The sequence below is a fragment of the Rhincodon typus genome, chromosome 13, assembly GCF_021869965.1.
Source record: "Rhincodon typus isolate 14 chromosome 13, sRhiTyp1.1, whole genome shotgun sequence".
Lineage (NCBI taxonomy): Eukaryota > Metazoa > Chordata > Chondrichthyes > Orectolobiformes > Rhincodontidae > Rhincodon > Rhincodon typus.
This window is the reverse complement of record NC_063344.1, coordinates 50,110,311-50,130,685: the sequence shown is the minus strand read 5'-3', so window position 1 is coordinate 50,130,685 and position 20,375 is coordinate 50,110,311. Positions and strand designations below refer to the sequence as shown.

The 20,375-nt window shown below is 42.3% G+C and overlaps 1 protein-coding gene across 2 annotated transcripts; it reads left to right on the top strand.

The window, feature by feature from the left end:
• The first annotated feature begins 585 nt into the window (after nucleotides 1-585).
• On the top strand, nucleotides 586-3,833 carry LOC109928776 (secretogranin-2). 2 transcript variants are annotated; one of them, XM_048604696.1, is made up of 3 exons: nucleotides 586-715; nucleotides 929-995; nucleotides 1,647-3,833. In XM_048604696.1, exon 3 carries the CDS (start codon nucleotides 1,667-1,669, stop codon nucleotides 3,491-3,493), a length of 1,827 nt encoding a protein of 608 aa, XP_048460653.1. In that variant the 5' UTR covers nucleotides 586-715; nucleotides 929-995; nucleotides 1,647-1,666; the 3' UTR covers nucleotides 3,494-3,833. The 2 variants fall into 2 exon arrangements, with proteins under 2 accessions (XP_048460653.1, XP_020384289.1); XM_020528700.2 differs by having other exon boundaries at nucleotides 929-1,026.
• Nucleotides 3,834-20,375: the final 16,542 nt, after the last annotated feature.

Here is a 20,375-nt window from a genome sequence, read left to right as displayed (position 1 = left end):
GTACTCGGTTTTGGACTGTCAGAAGGTAAATGCAAAGGAACTGATGAATATGAAGCCATCAGAAACATACAGCGAATCTCAGATAGTGTGAGCAAAATAAAATCTCATCTCTGCAGTTGCATTGCAGTTCACATGAAAAGATACATTAGCCGATTAAATCTAACTGAGTTTTAGATCAATTGTACAAGTGATGCATGGGGAGGGTGGGTGGAGAACTAAAGAACTCGGTTAAGACCTCCTGAAATTCATGCAGCAAAGTTGAGGTCAGGCTTGAAGTCATCTTGAAGGGTTCTGAGGAAGGGTCACCGGACCCGAAACGTTAACTCTGATTTCTCTGCACAAGTAGTGTCAGACCTGTTGAGCTTTTGCAGCAAGCTCTATTTTTGAAGTAATCTTTCTTGAACTCTCAATGGTTCTTCGTCTTTGGGTGTACATCTTACAGACAGGACACATTTGATGTTGCCTTTTTCCGTCCTAATCGTGCGTCGATCTTCCGGTGAGGGCTGCGCTGGAGTCTTGTCTCCGATTGCATTCGCTGGAAAGGCTGTACAGGCGTCAGAGCTAGCTGACGCAGGGTCAGGTGGTTCTGATTTGTTGTGGGGCTGCTTTATAAACAGGGAGCTGTCCGCCTGCTGAAATTTTCACTCCCCACTTGCTCCAGAGACGCTGGCAAGAAAGACGTTCTCAACCAGAAGGGCTCCAGTTTAAATCTCAGGTGAGCTTGACAACGCGTTTAAGGGATCCCAAGCCTTCCTTTCACCCGTCAGGATGTGGCTTTTGCTGGCCGATCCTTTTAACCGCGTGGTTCTTCAATAGCAACCTGATGCGCTCTGGAATTGTGTTGCTCTCTCGCTTGATCGCTCAAATCTGCAGCACATTTGTGTTTACATGCTTAACTGAACTGATGCATTTTCTTCTCTTTTTAAAGCTTTTTTTTAAAAAAAAAGATAAAATCGTGAACTCCGGACGGACGACGCCAACATCCCTGAACCGAAGTTAGTAAAGTAAAGCTGTGTGCTGAGTGAGGTGGAGTAAAAGCAATGGACTGTTCTTCCAAACGTAGTCAAAATAAGTCTAGGATTGAAATACGTTAGCATACAAACGGAATTCAGTAATATTGTTTCATATTTCACGTCGTTGCGCATAAGAAATGTCCTTTTCAAGCTTTCAATGGTACCAGACAAATGAAACGCATGTTACCATGGGAACAAATACTGCAGCATTTCGAGACCCGGGGAAACCTGTGGTGAAAAGAGCTTAAGGATGAATGTAGCATTCACACAAATAGAATTAGAATGCAGCAGATAGCAAATACTGTGTTAAATGTCTGACGGGTACTACCCAATTGCCTAAATGTGTGCAATACTGCTCGATTAAAATAAAACCTTAGCAAACCGAGAAGCCACACGTTAAATCGACTGAACATAATTTCAATTAATGTAAATCGATCGGTTCTTCTTATTAAATCTCTTTCCAGCATAAAGGGTAAAGTGTTAGCAAGGCTTGTATTATAGGGGTACTGAGTGAATTAGTTCAGAAATACCAAGAGTGAAAGATATTATATTCTCTCTACAACTTACATTTCTAGATTAGAATGTATTTTATGCGTGTGTTGTAATCATTTTGTTTTTATTTGCATTTACCAGTTGGGGGCACCATAATAAACATGGCGATGGTAAAAACCTTTCCAAGCGGTACAATATTAACCCTCAGCATCCTACTTTATTCAGACATCCTTAAGGCTGCTTCGCTGGTGCCAAACATATATGATCTGAGCACTTTGAAAGAAAGAATGTATTACTATCCTAACCCGGATATGATTAAAGCCCTAGAATTTATTGAGAATTTAAGACAAAACAGTGAAGACACAACTTTCCCAGACTATGACGAGAGAGGTATCTTGCGTCCAATTCAAGAAGCCCTCTTGAGAAAGGTTGAGGAAGATAACGAAGAGAACGAGCAGTCAGACACCAAAAGGGAATCTCTGGACGAGGGCAGGGCTGATTGGGCCAAGCTTTCACTGAAGACACTGATGCAAGCAGAAAGCAATGCCGAGGCCAACGCCAACGCCTATAGCCCAGGAACTCGGCAGCATCAACAGCAGATGACTGATGGTAACCAACAAGACTATGACGGACCCCTGTTTGAAAAAGACGGGAGACAGGACCTGCCAAGGAAGTACCACGTTGCATTTCCAGGGGACAGCTACAGAATCAATCCCTACAAACGCACCAACGAAATTATAGAGGAAGAGTACACTCCCCAAAGCCTTGCCACGCTGGAGTCTGCTTTCCGTGAGCTAGGGAAACACACAGAGCCATACAGGCAACAAGAGAGGCTGCAGGAAGAGCACTTTCATAAAGACGAGGAGGATGATACCTCCCGGGACAGTGAGTTTGCTTATGAGGACGTGGCAGAGGGAGAAGACTCGGTTGAAGTGAAGAACCGGCATCAACATAAAGTAGTGCAATTTGAAGGTGAGGAAACTGAGCTGGACGGAGACTCGGAGCGAACAGGAATCAATGGGAAGAATTCTTTAGCGAATTTCGATGAGATTGATCTGGCTCAGCCGAATTCCCAGGAACAGGGGAAGATGAAGAAAGACAACGCGGCGGCAAACCTGATGCTGCAGTATTACAAGCGGCTGCAAGACAGAATGGACGAGGACCAAGCGAAAAGGGAGGTCGGGACAGCAGCTGGAGACAGGAATGGGGAGAAGGAGGCAGCGCCAAACAGGCAGCTCAGAGGCTCACAAGGAGACATTGAGCCACGGCTCATGAACCAGTTGGTGGGTCTCCAAATATTCCCGGATGATATCGTCCAAATGCTGCAAGAAGCGGAGAGGAGGAAAGATGCAGGGGCTGAGAGTTCGCAAGTGCAGGCAGATCGGGAAGAGCAGGGGCTCCGAGAGAGTTATACCAGAGAACAGAGCGCCGCAGACAGCAGCCTGGAAGATCTCACTCCTGAAGACATCCTGAACATCCTCGGGCTGGATGACGGACACTTGCGCAAAGATCCGTCAAGAAACCGCCTGTTCGGACCCGATGTCCCCTTCGAGAGGTTTCCAGGGATTGGCAGCCACCAGGCGGTGGGCTCCAGTGAGGGCACGGGCCGTGAGCAGCCAGGCGCCGGGGAGGAACTGACCGGGTACCTTCAGAGGTTGCTGGCGGCGGACATCGGCTTGGTCAACTCAGCCGAGCCGCCACGGGTTTCCCCTGTGGGCGGACAGTACACCGAGGCAGCCGGCTCCAGGGAACCCCTCAGCGAACTGCTGCATGGCATGAACCCCAGGAAAGCTGCGGAAGTTCTGTCGCTCATCAATCATCTTTCCGGCTTTGCAGGAAACGATTACCGCGCACCTCGAAGACAGCAAAACGGGGAAGATTCCTCGCTGATGATCCACAAACTAGTGGAATTATTAAACCAACAGAATGAGAACCGGGATCGCTCTGTGAAAGAATTAAACAGAGGAATGGTCGACCTTCATGATTAAATAGTGTTACTGAAGAATAAAGGTTTGTTTGTGTCTGTGAGCTTATACTCTAATTGACATTCCTACTTAGTTAAAATTTCTATATTTAAGATACATGGACAATGACGATTAATAAACCCTCTTTATTGTGTGAAGTAGTTCTTTGCAATGGGTGTCCTATCACAAGCTTTTCGCCATTATTCCAGCAGTGAAGATACTTACTTTTCATTCTGAAGCCGTTTTAAACTTTGAAATTCCTTTGGCTAGAACATTTGCCCATGACGCATTGTTAGCTGTTCGTAGAAACGCGTCCCTGGTTGATTTTTTTAAAAAAATAAAACTATTTTTTTTCTTAATTGAACCAAAGGAGATCGTTATTGTCTTACAGTTTCTTGTGAAAAGTCGAGAAGAAAATAAAGTGGCATCAAGAAAATAACAAAAGTATTAGTCCTTGTACATGTTGCATGCACTATTGAATTTTTAAATACCAAGCCTGCCGAGCATCACTTCCAATCAACACAATCCTACTCCTCCACTTTGTACAGACACTTTCCAAAGCAAAAACAAAAAGCACACGTTGGCGCTATTTTAATTCAATCTCCTTTCGCCCTCACAGAGTTAAATTTGGGCCGAACACAAATGATTTTTCGGTTGTTTTGCAAACTGTTTTCTCGTGAATGCACAGACAAGCCACCACTGACAGTAATCTCTGCTGTTGAGAAAAACATTTTAACGGTATCTAAGGGCTGAGGTCACTTCAGCATTATAAAACACGTTTGGAGCAATGCATCACAACTGTCTGCAAAAAAAAATCTAATTGGGGGTCCCACTGCAGTGCAGCAGAGAGAATGACTGGAGAATAGGGAGAATATTAAAAGATAAGCAACGAGGTAAAGTCAGAGATAACACAGTGTGGAGCTGGATGATCACAGCTGAAGACGAGTCCCCACCCGAAACGTCAGCTTTCCTGCTTCTCTGATACAGCCTGGCCTGCTGTGTTCCTCCAGCTCCACACTGTGTTATCTCTGACTCCAACATCTGCAGTTCTTACTATTTCCAAGGTAAAGTCAGCATAGTCTTACCAGATCACAGGGCTGCTGTCATTAGAGAGAGGCCACTGGTGGTAGTTTAACCTGAGGGTCATCACACCTCAGGCCATGAGAGAGGTTGAGAAGGAGAGTCCTCCGTGGTAACCACAGTCAGGGTAGGAAGTGAACTCATGATGTTGACGTCACTCTGTATCACAAACCAGCTATTAAGCCAACAGAGGTACCAAGCTGTAACCTCCTGGGGTTGAGTTAACAGTGTTAATTCTCAATGAGGGACATGCAGCTTTAGGATAGAGGTTAGACGTGGGCAGCAGCAAAACCTAAGCAATAGCCAGTCAATAGAGTCTTTTCCACCCCATCTCATTTTCCCCCAAGTGGATGGGCTCCTGATTTACTATCTCCTGTTTGTTTTCCACCTCAATGTTTCAAGGTTTAGGGTCACCCAACTAGACATTCAATAGGGGGTGCACATGGGTGTGCACTAACTCATATGGTAGCAAGGTATCTGGGGAATTCAGTGTGGGAGATTGTTAGGTAAGGCAGAGCCTGTACTGTAAAATAAAAGGGAAATGGAAAAAAAAGGATGGTAATATGAGGAAACAATTCAATGTGTCTTACTAAGTGCAGCCTGGTTGCATTTGAGAGATTGGAGAAGAAATCACAATTCATTGACACCATTTAAAGACCACAGGAGTCTCTTAAAAGCGGTCTTCTGTAAGCCATGGCTGTGGCAAGTGGAAATGTTGGAGAGGTGTGGAGAGATTTATTCACACCTATCCCCTTTCATGTTTCTCACTTATGTCCCACTCCAAAACCTTGTCAATGACAAACTCCTATCAATAGCCTGTCATCCCTTTCTGCTCATTCTTAACACTACAAACAAATTTTCATTCTTCTTATCTCAGAAGCAGGAAATGTTGAGGTCAGAAAGATTTACCATCAGTTTCTTTTTAAGATTATTCATTAAGGATATGTGGATACTACTGCCAAGACCATTGTCCATTTTTAATTGCCTTTGAGAGGATGGTGGTCAACTGTTTGCTTGAATCACTGCACTTGAATGACAGGAGGAGTTGCAAAATACTGTTGAGTAGGGACTTTCAAGATTTTGGCTAAATTAGGATAGTCTGTGACTTGGAGGAGAATGTAAAAGTGATGGTGATACCATCTGCCAGCTACCCTTGTTCTAGGTGGGGAGGTGCAAGTTGGGAAGGTGCTGTTGAAGAAACGTTGACAAGCAGTTGTAACGTACATTAATGTTATACATCTCTGCCATGTTGCAATAGTGATGAGGGAAATTTATATTTAAGTTGGTGGATGGGATACTAATTTTATTTTGTCCTGCAATGTATCAAACAACTTGATATTGTTGGAACTACACACATCCAGCCAAGTGCAGTATATTGATTTATGTCTTGTAAATGGGGGAAAGGCTCTGGGAAGTCAAGAGGTGACTTATTTATTGCATAATATCCAACTTTTAACCTGCTGTTGCAATAGTATCTACATGGTTGATCCAGTTAAGCTTCTAATCAATACTGAACACAGAATATCAATGATGGAGGAATTTAATAATGGTTACGTTTTTTAAATGTCAAGAGGAGCATAAAGGTATCTTGTTAGAGTTGCCAGACACTTGTATGATGAAAATATTACTTCCCATTAATTAGCATCAATGTTGCCTGGATTCACATGTAGGGGAGCTGTGAATGATATTGCACACTCTGCAATTATCACTGAACTTCTCTAAATATGATCTTATGATAGAGAGAAAATTATTGTTGTAGTAGCAGAAGATGGATAGACCTAGAACATTGACCTAATTAAAGGACTCCTGCAGCATATCCTGGGACATACAACTGTACAAAATATGAGCAGATGTAGGCTATTTCACCCCTCAAACTTGCTCTGCTATTCAATAAGATCTTTATTTTCAGAATCCACCTATCCCTGATAACCCTTGATTCCCTTACCCAACAAACTTAAAAAAGTCCAATGACCTTGTTTTCACCATCCATTTTCTGACACAGAGAGTTGCAAAGTTGCAAAATTCACTGAGAGAAAAAATAAATATTTATCTCTGTCTTAAAAGGGACAACCACTGATTTTGGCGTTTCTGTTCTCACCCACTAGAATAAACTTTATTTCCATGTCCATATTGTTAAGACCATCCAGGGTATAATACACTTCAATCAAGTCATCCCTCACTGCTAAACTCCAGTGGAAACAAGCCCAGCCTGTCCAACCTATCCTCAGAGGGCAATGTAAACCATACATGCCAGATATCAATCGAGCAAATCTGTTCTGAACCATGTCCAATATATTTGCATCCTTCCTTAAGCAAGTAAAAAAAAACGCACACAATATTTGGGAGTTTTCTTACCATGTCCTACATAATTGAAGTGTAGCATCCTTAAATTTATGTTCAATTCCTCTTATAATAAAGGATAGCATCCCATCTGCCTTCTTCACTACATGCTGAACATGCAATATAACTTCTTGTGACTCATGAACTCAAACACCTAGTACCTTTAAGAACTCTTGTTACCTGTTTTTTTTTGCATTTCTAGCTAGCTTCCTCTCACATTCTAAATTCTTTCTCCTGATTAACCGTTCAGTAATTCTTTGCTGTTCTTTATATTCTGACCAATCGTCTGACATGCAGTTATGTACTTTTTTCCTTAGTTTGATGCTTTCCTTCAATTTTTTTAGTTAACTATAGATGGTGGATCGCTCCTTTAAATTATTCTTTATAGTAGGAGTATGCTTACTCTGAGTATTCAGAAATATCCCTTAACTCCAACATTGCATCTCTATTGATCTATCCCCTAATCTTGTATGCCAGTTCACTTCAGCTAGCTCAGCTTTTGCGCCAAGTTTTTAAGTTTAAAGTAGTAGTCTTAGACCCAATCTTCTTCCTTTTAAATTGGATGTGAAAAATTAATCATATTTTGATTAGTGTTATTGAGGGTGATTTTATTCTGAGGTAATTCATTAATCCTGTCACATTACAAATCACCAAGTCTCTTGTCGGTTCCACAATGTACTGCCATAAAAAATTGTCCTGAAAACATTCTATGAACTCTGCTTTCATGCTCCTACTGCCAAGTTGATTTTCCCAGTTTATATTTGGATTAAAGTCATCGATGATTATTGCCATTTCTTTATCACAAGCACCCAATACTTTTCCTCGTACATGAACACCTTCATTGTGGTTATTGTTAGGGGCCATGCCTACTCGTGACATATTTCTCCTACTTTTCCTCAGCTCCACTCAAACTGATTCTGCAGCTTGATTGTCTGAGCTACAGTCACATTTGACTATTACACAAATGCCACCCATGATTAATAGAGATACAGCTCCCACCTTTATGTGTATTCCTATTCTTCTTGAATGTCATATACCCTTCAATACTGAGGACCCATTCCTTGTCATCCTGTGGTATGTCTCCATAATGGAACAAAATGATTGACTCCCAATAGCGACAACCATCTTCCATTGCACTAGGGATGATTCCATCTAAGGAAATGCTCGCTCAAAATAGCACTACGCATTCTTTAAAGAGAGGATTAGAGGAGGTGTCTTCAAACTGTGAATCACTGGGTATAGGAGTTAGATAGAATAGAATGCCAGAGGTGCTATACCTCTTGAAGCCATAGAATCATATTAGACAATAGGGTTTGTTGTGGGGACCAAAGGCAATGACTTTGATTAAGTTGGAGAATATTTCTACTAAGCCAGAATAGGATAGCAGATAACTAAGCAATAGTGGAGAGTTGAGTTCTGTTGGTGAGATAGAGAAGGATGTTTTCAGTGTACATGTACAAACTAGTGCAGTGTTTCTGGATGAGCCACTGGAGGCATTATGTAAATGAGAAACATGAAAGAATTCTTGGGGGTCACCAGAGGTAATGGTGTGTAAGCAGAAAGAAATGCCATTGCAGGTAATCTTAGAGCATTAATTGGATATGAATAGAAACAGACAAGTGCAATTCTACCCTACTTGATGATAGTAGAGAGGTATTGGAGAAGGATGTTGTGGAAAGTCAGAGCAAGAAGGATGAGGATGAGTCATTGCTCTTTGTCACAAATGATTCAATTTGTGATGTTGTTCAGTATTGGTTTAGTAGCATGACAGTGTGAAAACATTAGGTTCTTTTAAAGATATGCTTGGACATGAAAGGGCAATTGAAGATTGGAGTAGTAACTTTCAAGAATATTTGCGTCAACTATTGGTTTTATGGAGAATGGTGATGATGGTAGATTTGAAGAAGAGCAGAGCAACATCCAAAGAGGGAAAGAACTATTAAGTTTGCACATGAACTATATGTTGAGGGAATGATATCCCTTTCTGTTGAGGAAGAGTCTGGGCTGGTAAAGGGAAGCACAGAAGGCAATGTCAATACCATTTATGACCTCTTGAAACACGCAGAAAGCTAAAATTGTCAAACTGAGTGAGACATTCAGGTGTTCTGCCTGGAGTAGAGAGACCTGAACACCTTTCTAAAGCAGTTGGGAACGGGAAAATGCCATTGATATCATGGGCTGTAATCTGGATGACCTATAGTCTCACAGTGCATTATAAAGTATATTAATCCTGACAACAGGTTGATTTTGGCCCTCATGTCTATACCCTGGTTTGGAGCTCTTATTGTGGCTGCAACAGTTGACAGCCTCTTTATTGAGCATGTTTTTTTAACAGTACCGGTTTTGTCTTGCTTATTTATTTCTTTTCAATCTCATTGCTTTATACTTGGATGGCTGTTGTCTTTCCATTTTGTCCCATTACCATTCTTTTTGGCTCTTTGCAACTAACTCATTATTTAATCTCTTGTCTTCTCTTTGTTCTTCACCAACCTACAAAACCTTTTATCCCTCTACAATCCTCTTTTCACTTACTGAAATTCCATACACATTTCCAATTTTTCACATTTCTGATGATGGATCACTAACTTGAAACATTAACCGTTAACTCTGTATAGATGCTGCTTGACTTGAAGAGCATTTCCATCAATTTTGTCTTTAATTTAGCACATAGCATGTCAGGTGCTGAGGCAGACATTTGATAAATGTATTGTATATCTACAGAAGGAGTATTATTTCAGTATCACTATGAAATCTGTGAATATTTCTGACCATGCCTGATCAAATGTGGTGAGCAACACATTTCTGATTCAGGATGGTCACAGATGTAGCCTACCATACTGAATCCTTGGTGCCACTTTCTTGTATTGAAAATGGACGCTATCCAATTTCTAGGGAACCATCTCTCACTTTAATGGGGAAAGGGATCAGGAAAAATGTTCTGATATATTATTCATTTATTTAGCTACTAAAATTTTAACAATTATCTGAGATTTATTCTGGTGTGTATGCCAATGGATAAACCCTATCAGACTACCAAATGCAAACATTACACATCCCAGATGCGAGAGATTTTTTAATAAAACTACATCTATTCAGAGGTTTTTAAGCCACTGATAAAGATAAAACCAAAGGTTGAACATGCTTTAACTAAAGCTCAACTGATTAATGTAATGGTTACTGGTGTGATCCTGCTCATCATTGCTGCACCATGAAGCATGCCAGCACATTGCATTGCTGCTGCCAGCACACTGTGTACACAAGGACAGGTATATATTTCATGGATTTGATCATGGTGCATCTCAGGGGAGCTCACTTGCTGTCTTAGCAGTCACTTATTTTATGTCTGCTTGGATACTCATAGCATCTCCGCCATTTTGCGCTTGTCCCCTTCAGCCAGAGTTTAAATGCTGACAGTGTGGCTGTAGTGATTTGCCTTTTAATGCAGACCCAAATCCAGGTAACTAGTCATAGTTTCCAGCTGTGATCAATCAAAGAGGTCGATATGTTATTGTATGGCACCATACGACACGAATCTTACACCTCCATAAAATGCCAGCAGTATACAAAACGAACTAAGTGGCTATGCTCAAAATCTAAGGGTTGTAGTCCTCGGTCAAGTCAGGGAAGACAACCTTTCCACCATTGGCTCCCAAGGGCAGTCTCTGAAATCAGACTAGGGGCTTGGACACAGTCAGATGGCTGTTGGGGCAGTCAGCATTCAGGTGCCCATTCCCCTGGAGGCTGTGGTGTGGGCAATGGTCAATCCTGTGGGTCCAGTTCAACGTGCCTGGGGTGTTGCAGTCAGTTAATCAGGGACATCAGTCAGGGGTCTGGTCATTTATCAATCAGGGTTGTCTGTCCATGTCAGTCAAGGGGGTGGGCCACAGTCATTCCTGGGGTCCGTTCACTGAAAGTCAAGGGGATCTTGAAGACAAGCATCCAGCAGAGGGCTGTGACAATGCTGATTGGCAGTCAGAGTGAAGAATTGCATCGGCACAGTCACCACTACCAGAAGGAAGACCTCAGCAAGACACCCTCCAAGTTGAAGAGAAGATAAGCATCTAGCACAGAGCTGTGATGATGGTTGAGGTGAAGATTTGCTTTGGTGTAGTCACCACTACCAAATAGTGGTTTGTAGAAGGAGTGGAAGGGATAGTTAAACCCCAAACATCACTTTAGTATTTCCTTCCTTCTGACCCTTCCTCCTCCATCCCCCAAAAAAAAGTCACTGTCAGGACTATGAACAAGGGAATTGAGTGGTCTTGCCCTACTGCAGCTGACTACAAGGGAGAGAGCTGATAGGTGAGTGGTGGGTAAGGCAGGTAATTTTTACAACTTCTATTGCTTCTAGTACTATTTTTGGCTTCTAATCTGTAAGGGTAGTACATGGGCTAGCAAAGAAGGGCCACAGATAATTGGATAGGTAAGAGGGCCAATCCATGGCTTACAAAGAAAATTAGAGATATGTATCTGATCCAAGGAAGAAGCATACAGATTGGCCAAGAAAAATATGTCTGAAGATTGGGAGCAGTTTGGAATTCAGCAAAGAAGGACCAAAGGATTGATTAAGAAGGGGAAAATACTGTACAAAAGTAAGTTTGCAGGGAACATAAAGACTGACATTAAGGGTTTCTATAGGTACATGAAGAGAAAGAAATTGGTGAAGACAAATGTAGATCCCTTACAGACAGAAATGGAGGAATGTATAATAGGGGACAAAGAAATGGCTGAGCAACTGAATATATACTTTGGTTCTGCTTTCACAAAAGAAGACACAAATCAGATACCAGAAATGTTGGAGACTGCAAGATTTAATGAGAGGGAAGAATTGAGGGAGATCAATATTAAGAGAGAAATGGTGCTGGGAAAATTAATGGGATCGAAGGCGGATAAATCCCCAGGACCTGATAATCTACATCCCAGAGTACTTAAGGAAGTGGCTCTAGAAATAATGGATGCATTGGTTGTCATCTTCCAGGATTCTAAAGACTCTGAACAGTCCCAGAAAATTGGAGTGTAGCTAATGCCACTCCAATATTCAAAAAAGGAGATAGAGAGAAGACAGGGAATTATAGACCAGTAAGCCTAATATCGGTAGTAGGGAAAATTCTTGAATCCATTATCAAGGACTTGATAGCGGAGCATTTAGGAAGCAGTGGCAGGATCAGATAGAGTCAGTTGGATTAATGAAGGGGAAATCATGCTTGTTGGAATCTGTTGGAATTCTACAAAGATGTAACTAATAGAGTTGACAAGGGGGAGCAGTCGATGTGGTATATTTGGACTTTCAGAAAGCGTTTGACAAAGTCCTGCATTAGAGATTGTTGTGCAAGATTAAGCATATGGGATTGAGGCAAGTGTGTTGAGATGGATAGAAAACTGGTTGGCAGATTACCACAGGAAGTAGTTGATGCCAAAACATTTGAATATATTCAAGAGGCAGCTAGATATAGCACTTGGGGCAAATAGGATCAAAGATTGTGGGGAGAAAGCAGAATTAGGCTATTGAGTTGGACAATCAACCATGATCGTGATAAATGGCGGTGCAGGCTTGAAGGGCCAAATGACCTCCTCCTGCTCCTATCGTCTATGTTTCTATGTCTTATCAGAGATCATTGCTGTGGGAGGAAATTTAATTGTGGGGTTTGGACGCAGCATGCTGGCATACACAAAGCATAACAATTGTGAAGGGAAAAGGAAACTCAATGAAAAAGGGGAGAGGAGACTATACAGCATGGGAGGGAATAGGTCATGTTGGGAGACAGGGGTGTAGTGATTGACAGTCAGCAACACTCTGGCTTTGACAAGGACAGGGGTACAGGGCACCACTAAATCGGACATATTGTCTTGATTTGCTGGATCTGAGGGGGGTAAAATAGACAGATGAATAGTTAGATAGATGGGTTGGGTGGAGACGTGGGGAAGCTCAAGGCCAATAGGCTTGACAAGGAGGGCAACCAAAAAGAGAATATGTTTTTTTGGAGCTCACCAAAGGTAAGAGGCTGAGCCTGAGACTCTCTGCATGAAGTGCAACCATTGTTTCCTTCCAATGTGATGCAAATAACAAATGTGCAATGGAGCTGAAAACAGCTGACACCATACCCAGAATGGGGAGGGTCAGGTGATTCATTCTGTGAGGAAGAAGGGGACTTCAATTTTGAGCAATGCAAGCTGTTTCACAAGGGGGCAACTGCATTACACAGCCACACAGTACAGTTTAAAGACACCTGCAAGCACTAGGTGCTGTATGTAAAACCTTGGGCATTAACCTGCAATGTGGAAGCCAAATCCTAGCCCCCAGCAGCACTGAGAAAATAATGCAACAGCAGGAATCAATCCACACAATGGCTGCAAGTGCCAAAGTAGCAAGCACCTTCCAAGTTCCCAAAGCCTGCACAGTGTAGGAACTGCTAGCTTCACACTTTAGATCATTACATATCATATAGAGTTAAGAATGGCTAAGCTCTGTACCATTAATTTTGCAGTGCCGCTCGACAGACAACTGATCAAACACCTGATGATGGCAGTGACCATATATCCCATACATAACAATATGACCTCCCATTGTATGATATGAAATGTTTGCTGAGGATTTCATAATGTTCAGTGCCATTCCCAGCTCCTTAGCAGTCCATATCCAAATGCAGCCAGATCTGGACAATATCATACTTGGCTGACAAGTGGGAAGTAACATTTGTGCCACACAATGGCCATCTCCAACGAAAGAGAAAAACTAACCATTGCCCCTTGGCATTCAATGACATTGCCATTGCTGAATATAACTGTTTCAAATGAAATGTCACTCATGCCACCTACTTAGCTTCAGAGGCTAGTCTTCTTCCTTTCCCTCCCACTTCATCTTGGTGCAATTGTGGGATTTACAGCTAGAGGGAGCCTGCCCTACAATGGAGTTCATTGGCCTTAGAATTCTGGTTGCACGACCCCCGTAGGTATTTGTGGCCAAGGGACCTAGACAAGCTGCTGCCCAGAGGAAAGTGTATCCCCCAGTTTGATCTCCTAAAAGACAGGGTGCAAGTGGAATGTAAGGCTACTTCTGGTATGACTTGAAAGGGCACTTCTGAAGGACATTATGTGGCTCGTTTGAGTAACAGCAACCTGAGGGCTTCTTCCTTGACTAGCTATAGTTATGGATACATGGCAGTGACATGCTCACTAGCAAGTACTCCTAACTCTAAAACTCTAATTTAGCTAAAAATACTGACTGAGGTGTCAGTATTTGAGCTGACAGAAGATGTAGGAGGCAGCCTTGCCAGTAAACCCTTTGAAGAATCAGTGGTTTAAGAGATGAAAGGGAAGATGGTCTTGTGGGGCTGCCATCTTGACAGTGGCAGATTCCACTGGTGCCCGTAGGAAACAGAGAGAACTGTATCTTGAACAAGGTGGTGAAATTCAGACATGCTCAGAATACATTCTAGTAATGGTAATGGGAGTGTAGAATAATAATGACAAAGCTTCTTTCTTGGTTACTGGGACATGGAGTTTTCAGGATCTACACAAGAACGGTTTTAGTCCTTACAGGGGGTGCCGACATTTGGTTCCTCACGTCAAGCTTCATTCTGGCTCTTTCCCCCTATTGAGGGCCATCTTCTCCTGGAATAGACAAAAGGAGGGACTGAATGAGATGGAAGTGGTTGGAATAGCTGTTTGTACTTGTACAGCTAGAGGAGAAAGGTGACAAGCTGTGAATGAATAGGCAGCACTGAAAGCATACAGAGTTAATGGGCTGGGGGTTTGGGATGGGTGAGAGAGAGTGAAAGGAGACATTGCATGCAATGATGCGAGTTGTAGGCCATGAGCCTTGGTAGCAGAGGGAAGATGGTAGCACTTACCCTCACAGAGTGGAGAAAGTCATTGATCGCTGAGTGTTTTCTCCAGACACAAACACCAGGTGGCAACCTTGTTCAAAGGTGGCATCTAGTGTTGTTGTCTCCTTTGCCCCTCCTGGGATGGAGGATAGCCCTCGTCTGCCCCACTGCATCCACCAGGACCTCTACATCCCTGCCTATAAAACAAGACGCCAATTTTCTCTTTGACTGCCATGTTTGGGGCAAATGAATCACGCAGGGCAGTTTCTTACTGCCAGTGCTTGACCTGGTGCACAACTGCCTTTAAAATGTGATGCCTGCATCAGAGATTAGTGTTGTCCCTGCAGGGGTTAGCACATCAACCTTCGGCAACTGGGAAGATACACCAATAGTGGGTGGTGCATACGCAATGATATGGTTTTGGGAAGAAGATAAAGGAGGTAACTTGCTAGGGCTCATGGAGAGAAACCCCCTAAAACAGAGCAAAGTTGACACTTAGCCGATTTCTGATTTGATTCAGCTCAGCGACTACAGGAAAAATTGATCCACAACAGCTAATGTAGAAACATAGAAGATAGGAGCAGGAGGCAGCCATTCGGCCCTTTGAGCCTGCTCCGCCATTCTTCATGATCATAGCTGATCATGATCAAAAGCCGAATCCTGCTTTCTCCCCTTAACCTTTGATCCCATTTGCCCCAAGTGCAATATCTAGCTGAAGACATTCGACGTTTTGGCATCAACTACTTGCTGTGGTAATGAATTCTATGAGCTCAGCACTCTTTAGGTGAAGACATTTCTCTTCATCTCCGTCCTAAATGGTCTACCCCGAATCCTCATACTGTGACCCCTAGTTCTGGACACACCTACCATTGGGAACATCTTCCCTGCATCTATCCTGTCTAGTCCTGTTAGAATTCTATAATTTTTTATGAGATCCCCCCTCATTCATCTGAACTCCAGCAAAAACAATCCCAGTCTAGTCAATCTCTCCTCATACGTCAGTCCTGCCACCCTGGGAATCAGCTTGGTAAACCTTCACTGTACTCCCTCTAGGAACTTAACTTTACGCAAGTGTAGTAGGAAAAGGGAGAATCTGAAAACAAAAACTGCTGTGCAAGGCTTCATACTAACCTTTACTCGTTCCATTCAATCTTAGAGAAAAAAATCCTCCCAGTTGCAGATTAGACTCAATGAAATATGGTTTAAAAAAGCAACTATCTTTAGGAGAGACTCCTGTGGAGTCCAACAAGACAAATGAGGCTTGTTAAAGCTCTCCTTTAAGCCGTATTGTTATGAAAGGTTATCGTGTCATGCTCAGAGACATGTTTAAATTTTCTGGACAATTTGAAAATTACCATCAGATTTATTTATCTGTAAAACTGTTGCATCCATTGTATGCCTCGTACATTGGAAGGTAGAGTTTATAAGAATCTCTGACAAATATTTTCTTATTATGAATTCCATGTGTTGGTCTGCCATCTTGGATCAGACACATTTTATTTTTCTCAATTTAAATTTCAGAACTATTGAATGCCTGCGAGGGAAAAAAGAAGCCCGCTGGACCAGTTGCAATTAATGTAAAATTTAATGTACTGTAACCTTTATATCATATTGTGGTCATAATATTCTGGGACTATACCTGCAGAATGGCTCTGGTTTGATGTTTTCAAGAACTGCAGCTAAACAGTGAGTTATATTTGTTGCTGCTACATTCTAAAGTCATTTACTTCTCAAAATTATCCACCATCTTGAAACATCCAGCTTAAGCAAAGCTCAGGTATGGGATTTTAGGCATGACATCTGAAGGCATAATTATTTATATTATCCTATGTACCTTTGAAAATTTTGTCTACATATTATAGTTCTGAGGAAGGGTCACCAGACCCGAAATGTTAACTGTTTTCTTCTTCACAGATGTTGCCAGTTTAGGGCACGTCCAACACTTCCACAGTATTTGAGATCCTGCACTTCTGGCTTAATTCTCTTTTCTCTTTAATTATTTTACCTTGATTCTCTGACAATAAGATGACTTAATGAAACTCTGCACACACATTTAAATAGACATAAAGACCTACTAAGGTTTTTAGTGATCTTACATGCATTTGAACATGTGTGTGCAAAGTTCCATTTTGCCTAAACATGAAGTTTCCTAGGAAACCAAGGTGAAACAACAAAAGAGAAAAAGGAATAAAATCTGGAAGTGCAGGCTCTCAGGCACTGCAAACGTTTTGGATATGCCCCAGGCTGCTAGGGGATCAGGGCTGGGAACTAAATATCCAAAGATACACACCCTATCAAAAGGACAAGCAGATGGGCAAAGGGGGTGCGGTTGCCTTCTTAGTGAGAAATGAAATTGATAGCAACAGGGAAGATGAGTTGGAGGGCATAGAATCTGGGTGGGTAGAGTTGAGGAAACACAAAAGGAAAAAAGACCCTGATGGGAGTTATGTGTAAGCCTTCTAGCAGTAGTCAGGATGTGGGGAAGAAAATAACTCAGGACATAGAAAAGGCATGTAAGAAAGGAACTATTACAATAATCATGGTGGAACTTAAATTTGCAGATGGCTTAGGAAAATTAAATTAGTAATTCTAGGGAACAGGCAATTCTGGATTTGGTGAGGTGTAATGAGGCAGATTTGATTAGGGAGCCTAAGGTAAAGGAAATCCTTAGAGTTAGTGACCACAATATGATAGAATTCACCCTACAATTTGAAAGGAAGAAGCTGGAATCAGATGCAACAGTATTACAGCTGAGTAAAGGTAACTACAAAGGGCAGCATGGTGACTCAGTGGTTAGCACTGCTGCCTGTGTGGAGTTTACACATTTTCCCCATGTCTGCGTGGCTTTCCTCCAGGCTCTGTAGTTGCCATGCACAGTCCAAAGATGTGCAGATTACAGGGATATGATAGGGGGATGGATCTGGGTGGGATCCTCTTCAGAGGGGCTGAATGGCCTGTTTCTATGCTGTAGGGATTCTATGAGGCAGGAGCGACCAGGGTTGATTGGAATAGAAGCCTGCAGGAAAGACAGGGGGAGCAGCAATGGCACAAATTTCTGGAGGTACTGCAGACTTTGTTTTAACTGGCTCTCCATAAACTGCCAAAAATTATATACCTGAAATACCAGAAGTTTACTGTATTATCACCATCTCTGCAAAATCCCAACAGTCAGTTGAGGATGAGAGTGAGAAGGTTCCCTGCTTTTAAGGCAAAATTGTATTATTATTTGTGATTTATGCTGCAAATAAAGTATAACAAAATGTGCATATCCCCACATTATGTTTCTATTACTTGCTGTGTGTTTTTACATCGATTATGTGGACCTCTTGATCAACAGGAATATTTGACCAACTGGCACACTCCTGGTCCCATAGCTGCCAGTTACTAAAAAGTTTGTGTATTTTGGGACACACAACAGAAATTCATCCCAAGGAAGAGGAAACATACCAAGGGGAGGGCAAGGCAACCATGGCTGACAAGGAAAGTCAGGGACAGCATAAAAGCATGACAAAGCATACAATGTGGGGGAGATTAGTGCAAAACCAGAGGATAGGGAAGCCTTTAAAAACCAGTAACAGACAACTAAAAAAGGCAAAAAAAGTGGGGAGATGAAATATGAAGGTAAACTAGCTAGTAATAAAAAAGGTTTGCGAGAATTTTTTTAGATATGAAACTTAAGAGAGAGGCAAAAGTGGAAACTACTGGACAAGAGACTGGATAAGTAGCAACAGGGAACAAAGAAATGGTGGAGGAACTGAATAGAGACTTTGCATCAGTCTACAGGGTGGAAGACACCTGTAGCAGAACTTCAAGACAGTCAGGGAGCAGGGGTGTGTATAGCAGCTATCACTAAGGAGAAGGTGCTGGGAAAGCTGAATGATCTGAAGGTAGATAAATCACACAGACTGGACGGAATATGCCCAGAGTTCTGAAGGAGATAGCTGAGGAGATTGACGAGGCATTGTTGGCAATTTTTCAGGAATCACTGGAGGCATCCCTGTTTAAGGTTGGGAGGCAGAAGACAGGAAACTATAGGCCAGTTAGCCTGACCTCAGTCACTGGTAACATTTTAGAGTCCATTGTTTGGGATGAGCTTATGGAGTACTTGAATGTGCATGATAAAATAGGGCTGAGTGAGCACAGCCTTGTCAAAGGGAGGTCATGCCTGACAAATCCATCTGGATTCTTTGAGGAGGTCATGAGCAAAGTAAACAAAGGACAGCTAGTGCATGTGATCTATTTGGATTTCCACAAGGCCTTTGAGAATGTGCCACACAGGTGGCTGCTAAATAAGACAAGAGTCCATGATATTAGGGGCAAAGTACTGGCATTGATAGAGGATTGACTGACTGGCAGAAGGCAGAGAGTGGGGATAAAGGAGCCTTTTTCACCATGGCAGCTGCTGACTAGTGGATTCTGCAGGGGTCAGTGTTGAGTCCACAATTATTCATGTTATTCAGACAAAGGAACTAAGGGTTTTGTTGTCTAGCTTACAGATGACACAAAGATAGGTGGATAGACAGATAGTGCTGAGGAAGCGGGGAGGCTGCAGAAGGACTTGGACAGGTTGGGAGAGTGGGGCATAGAAGTGGCAGATGGAATACAATGTGGGAAAGTGTGAGGTTATACACTTTGGTGGGAAGAGTAGAAGCATGGACTATTTTCTTGATGGGAAAGGGCTTCAGAAATCCAAAGCACAAAGGGATTTAGGAATCCTAGTTCAGAATTCTCTTAAGGTAACATGCAGGTTCAGTTGGCAGTTAGGAAGGTAAATACAATGTTTGCATTCATTTCAAAAGGGGTAGAATACAAGAACAGGGATGTACTGCTGTTCTGAGGAAGCGTCACCGGACCTGAAACGTTAACTCTGTTTATTCCTTCACAGATGCTGCCAGACCTGCTGAGCTTTTCCAGCAACTTTGTTTTTGTTCCTGATGTACTGCTGAGGCTGGTCAGATTGCATTTAGAATATTGTGATCAGTTTTGGGCCCCATATCTAAGGAAGGATGTGCTGGCATTGGAGGGGATCCAGAGGAGGTTTACAAGAATAATTCTGGGATTGAAGGGCCTGTCATGTGAGAAAGCAGTTGAGGACTCTGGGTATTTGATGGAGTTTAGAAGGTTGGGTGGGGGTGGAAATCTCATTGAAACTTACAGAATATTGAGAAGCCTAGATAGAATGGACATGGAGATGATGTTTCCATTAGTAGAACAGACTTGGACCAGAGGCACAGCATCAAAATGAAGGGATTACCCTTTAGAATTGAGATGAGGAGGAATTTCTTCAGTCACAAGGTGGTGACTTTGTGGAACTCATTGCCACAGAAGGCTGTGGAGACCAAGTTATTGAGTGTCTTTAAAAGCAGAGATAGATAAATTTTTGATTGGTAAGAGGATCAAGGGTTACAGGGACAAGGCAGGAGAATGTGGTTGGGAAACCTATCAGCAGTGATCAAATGGTGGAGCAGACTCGATGGGCTGAATGACCTAATGCTGCTCCTGTATATTATGATCTCATGGACTTACAACTTCAAACTTCTTCATTTTTATCAATGTGGTCCAGCTGATGTGAAATAACCCTTTCCAAAACAAGCTTGCAAAGATGGTATAAATATAAAAATGGTATTCTATCACTTGCCAAAATATAATCCACCAGATTT

Coding starts and splice junctions, on each gene's coding strand:
- LOC109928776 (XM_048604696.1), top strand. CDS start 1,667: ATGGCGATGGTAAAAACCTTTCCAAGCGGTACAATATTAACCCTCAGC.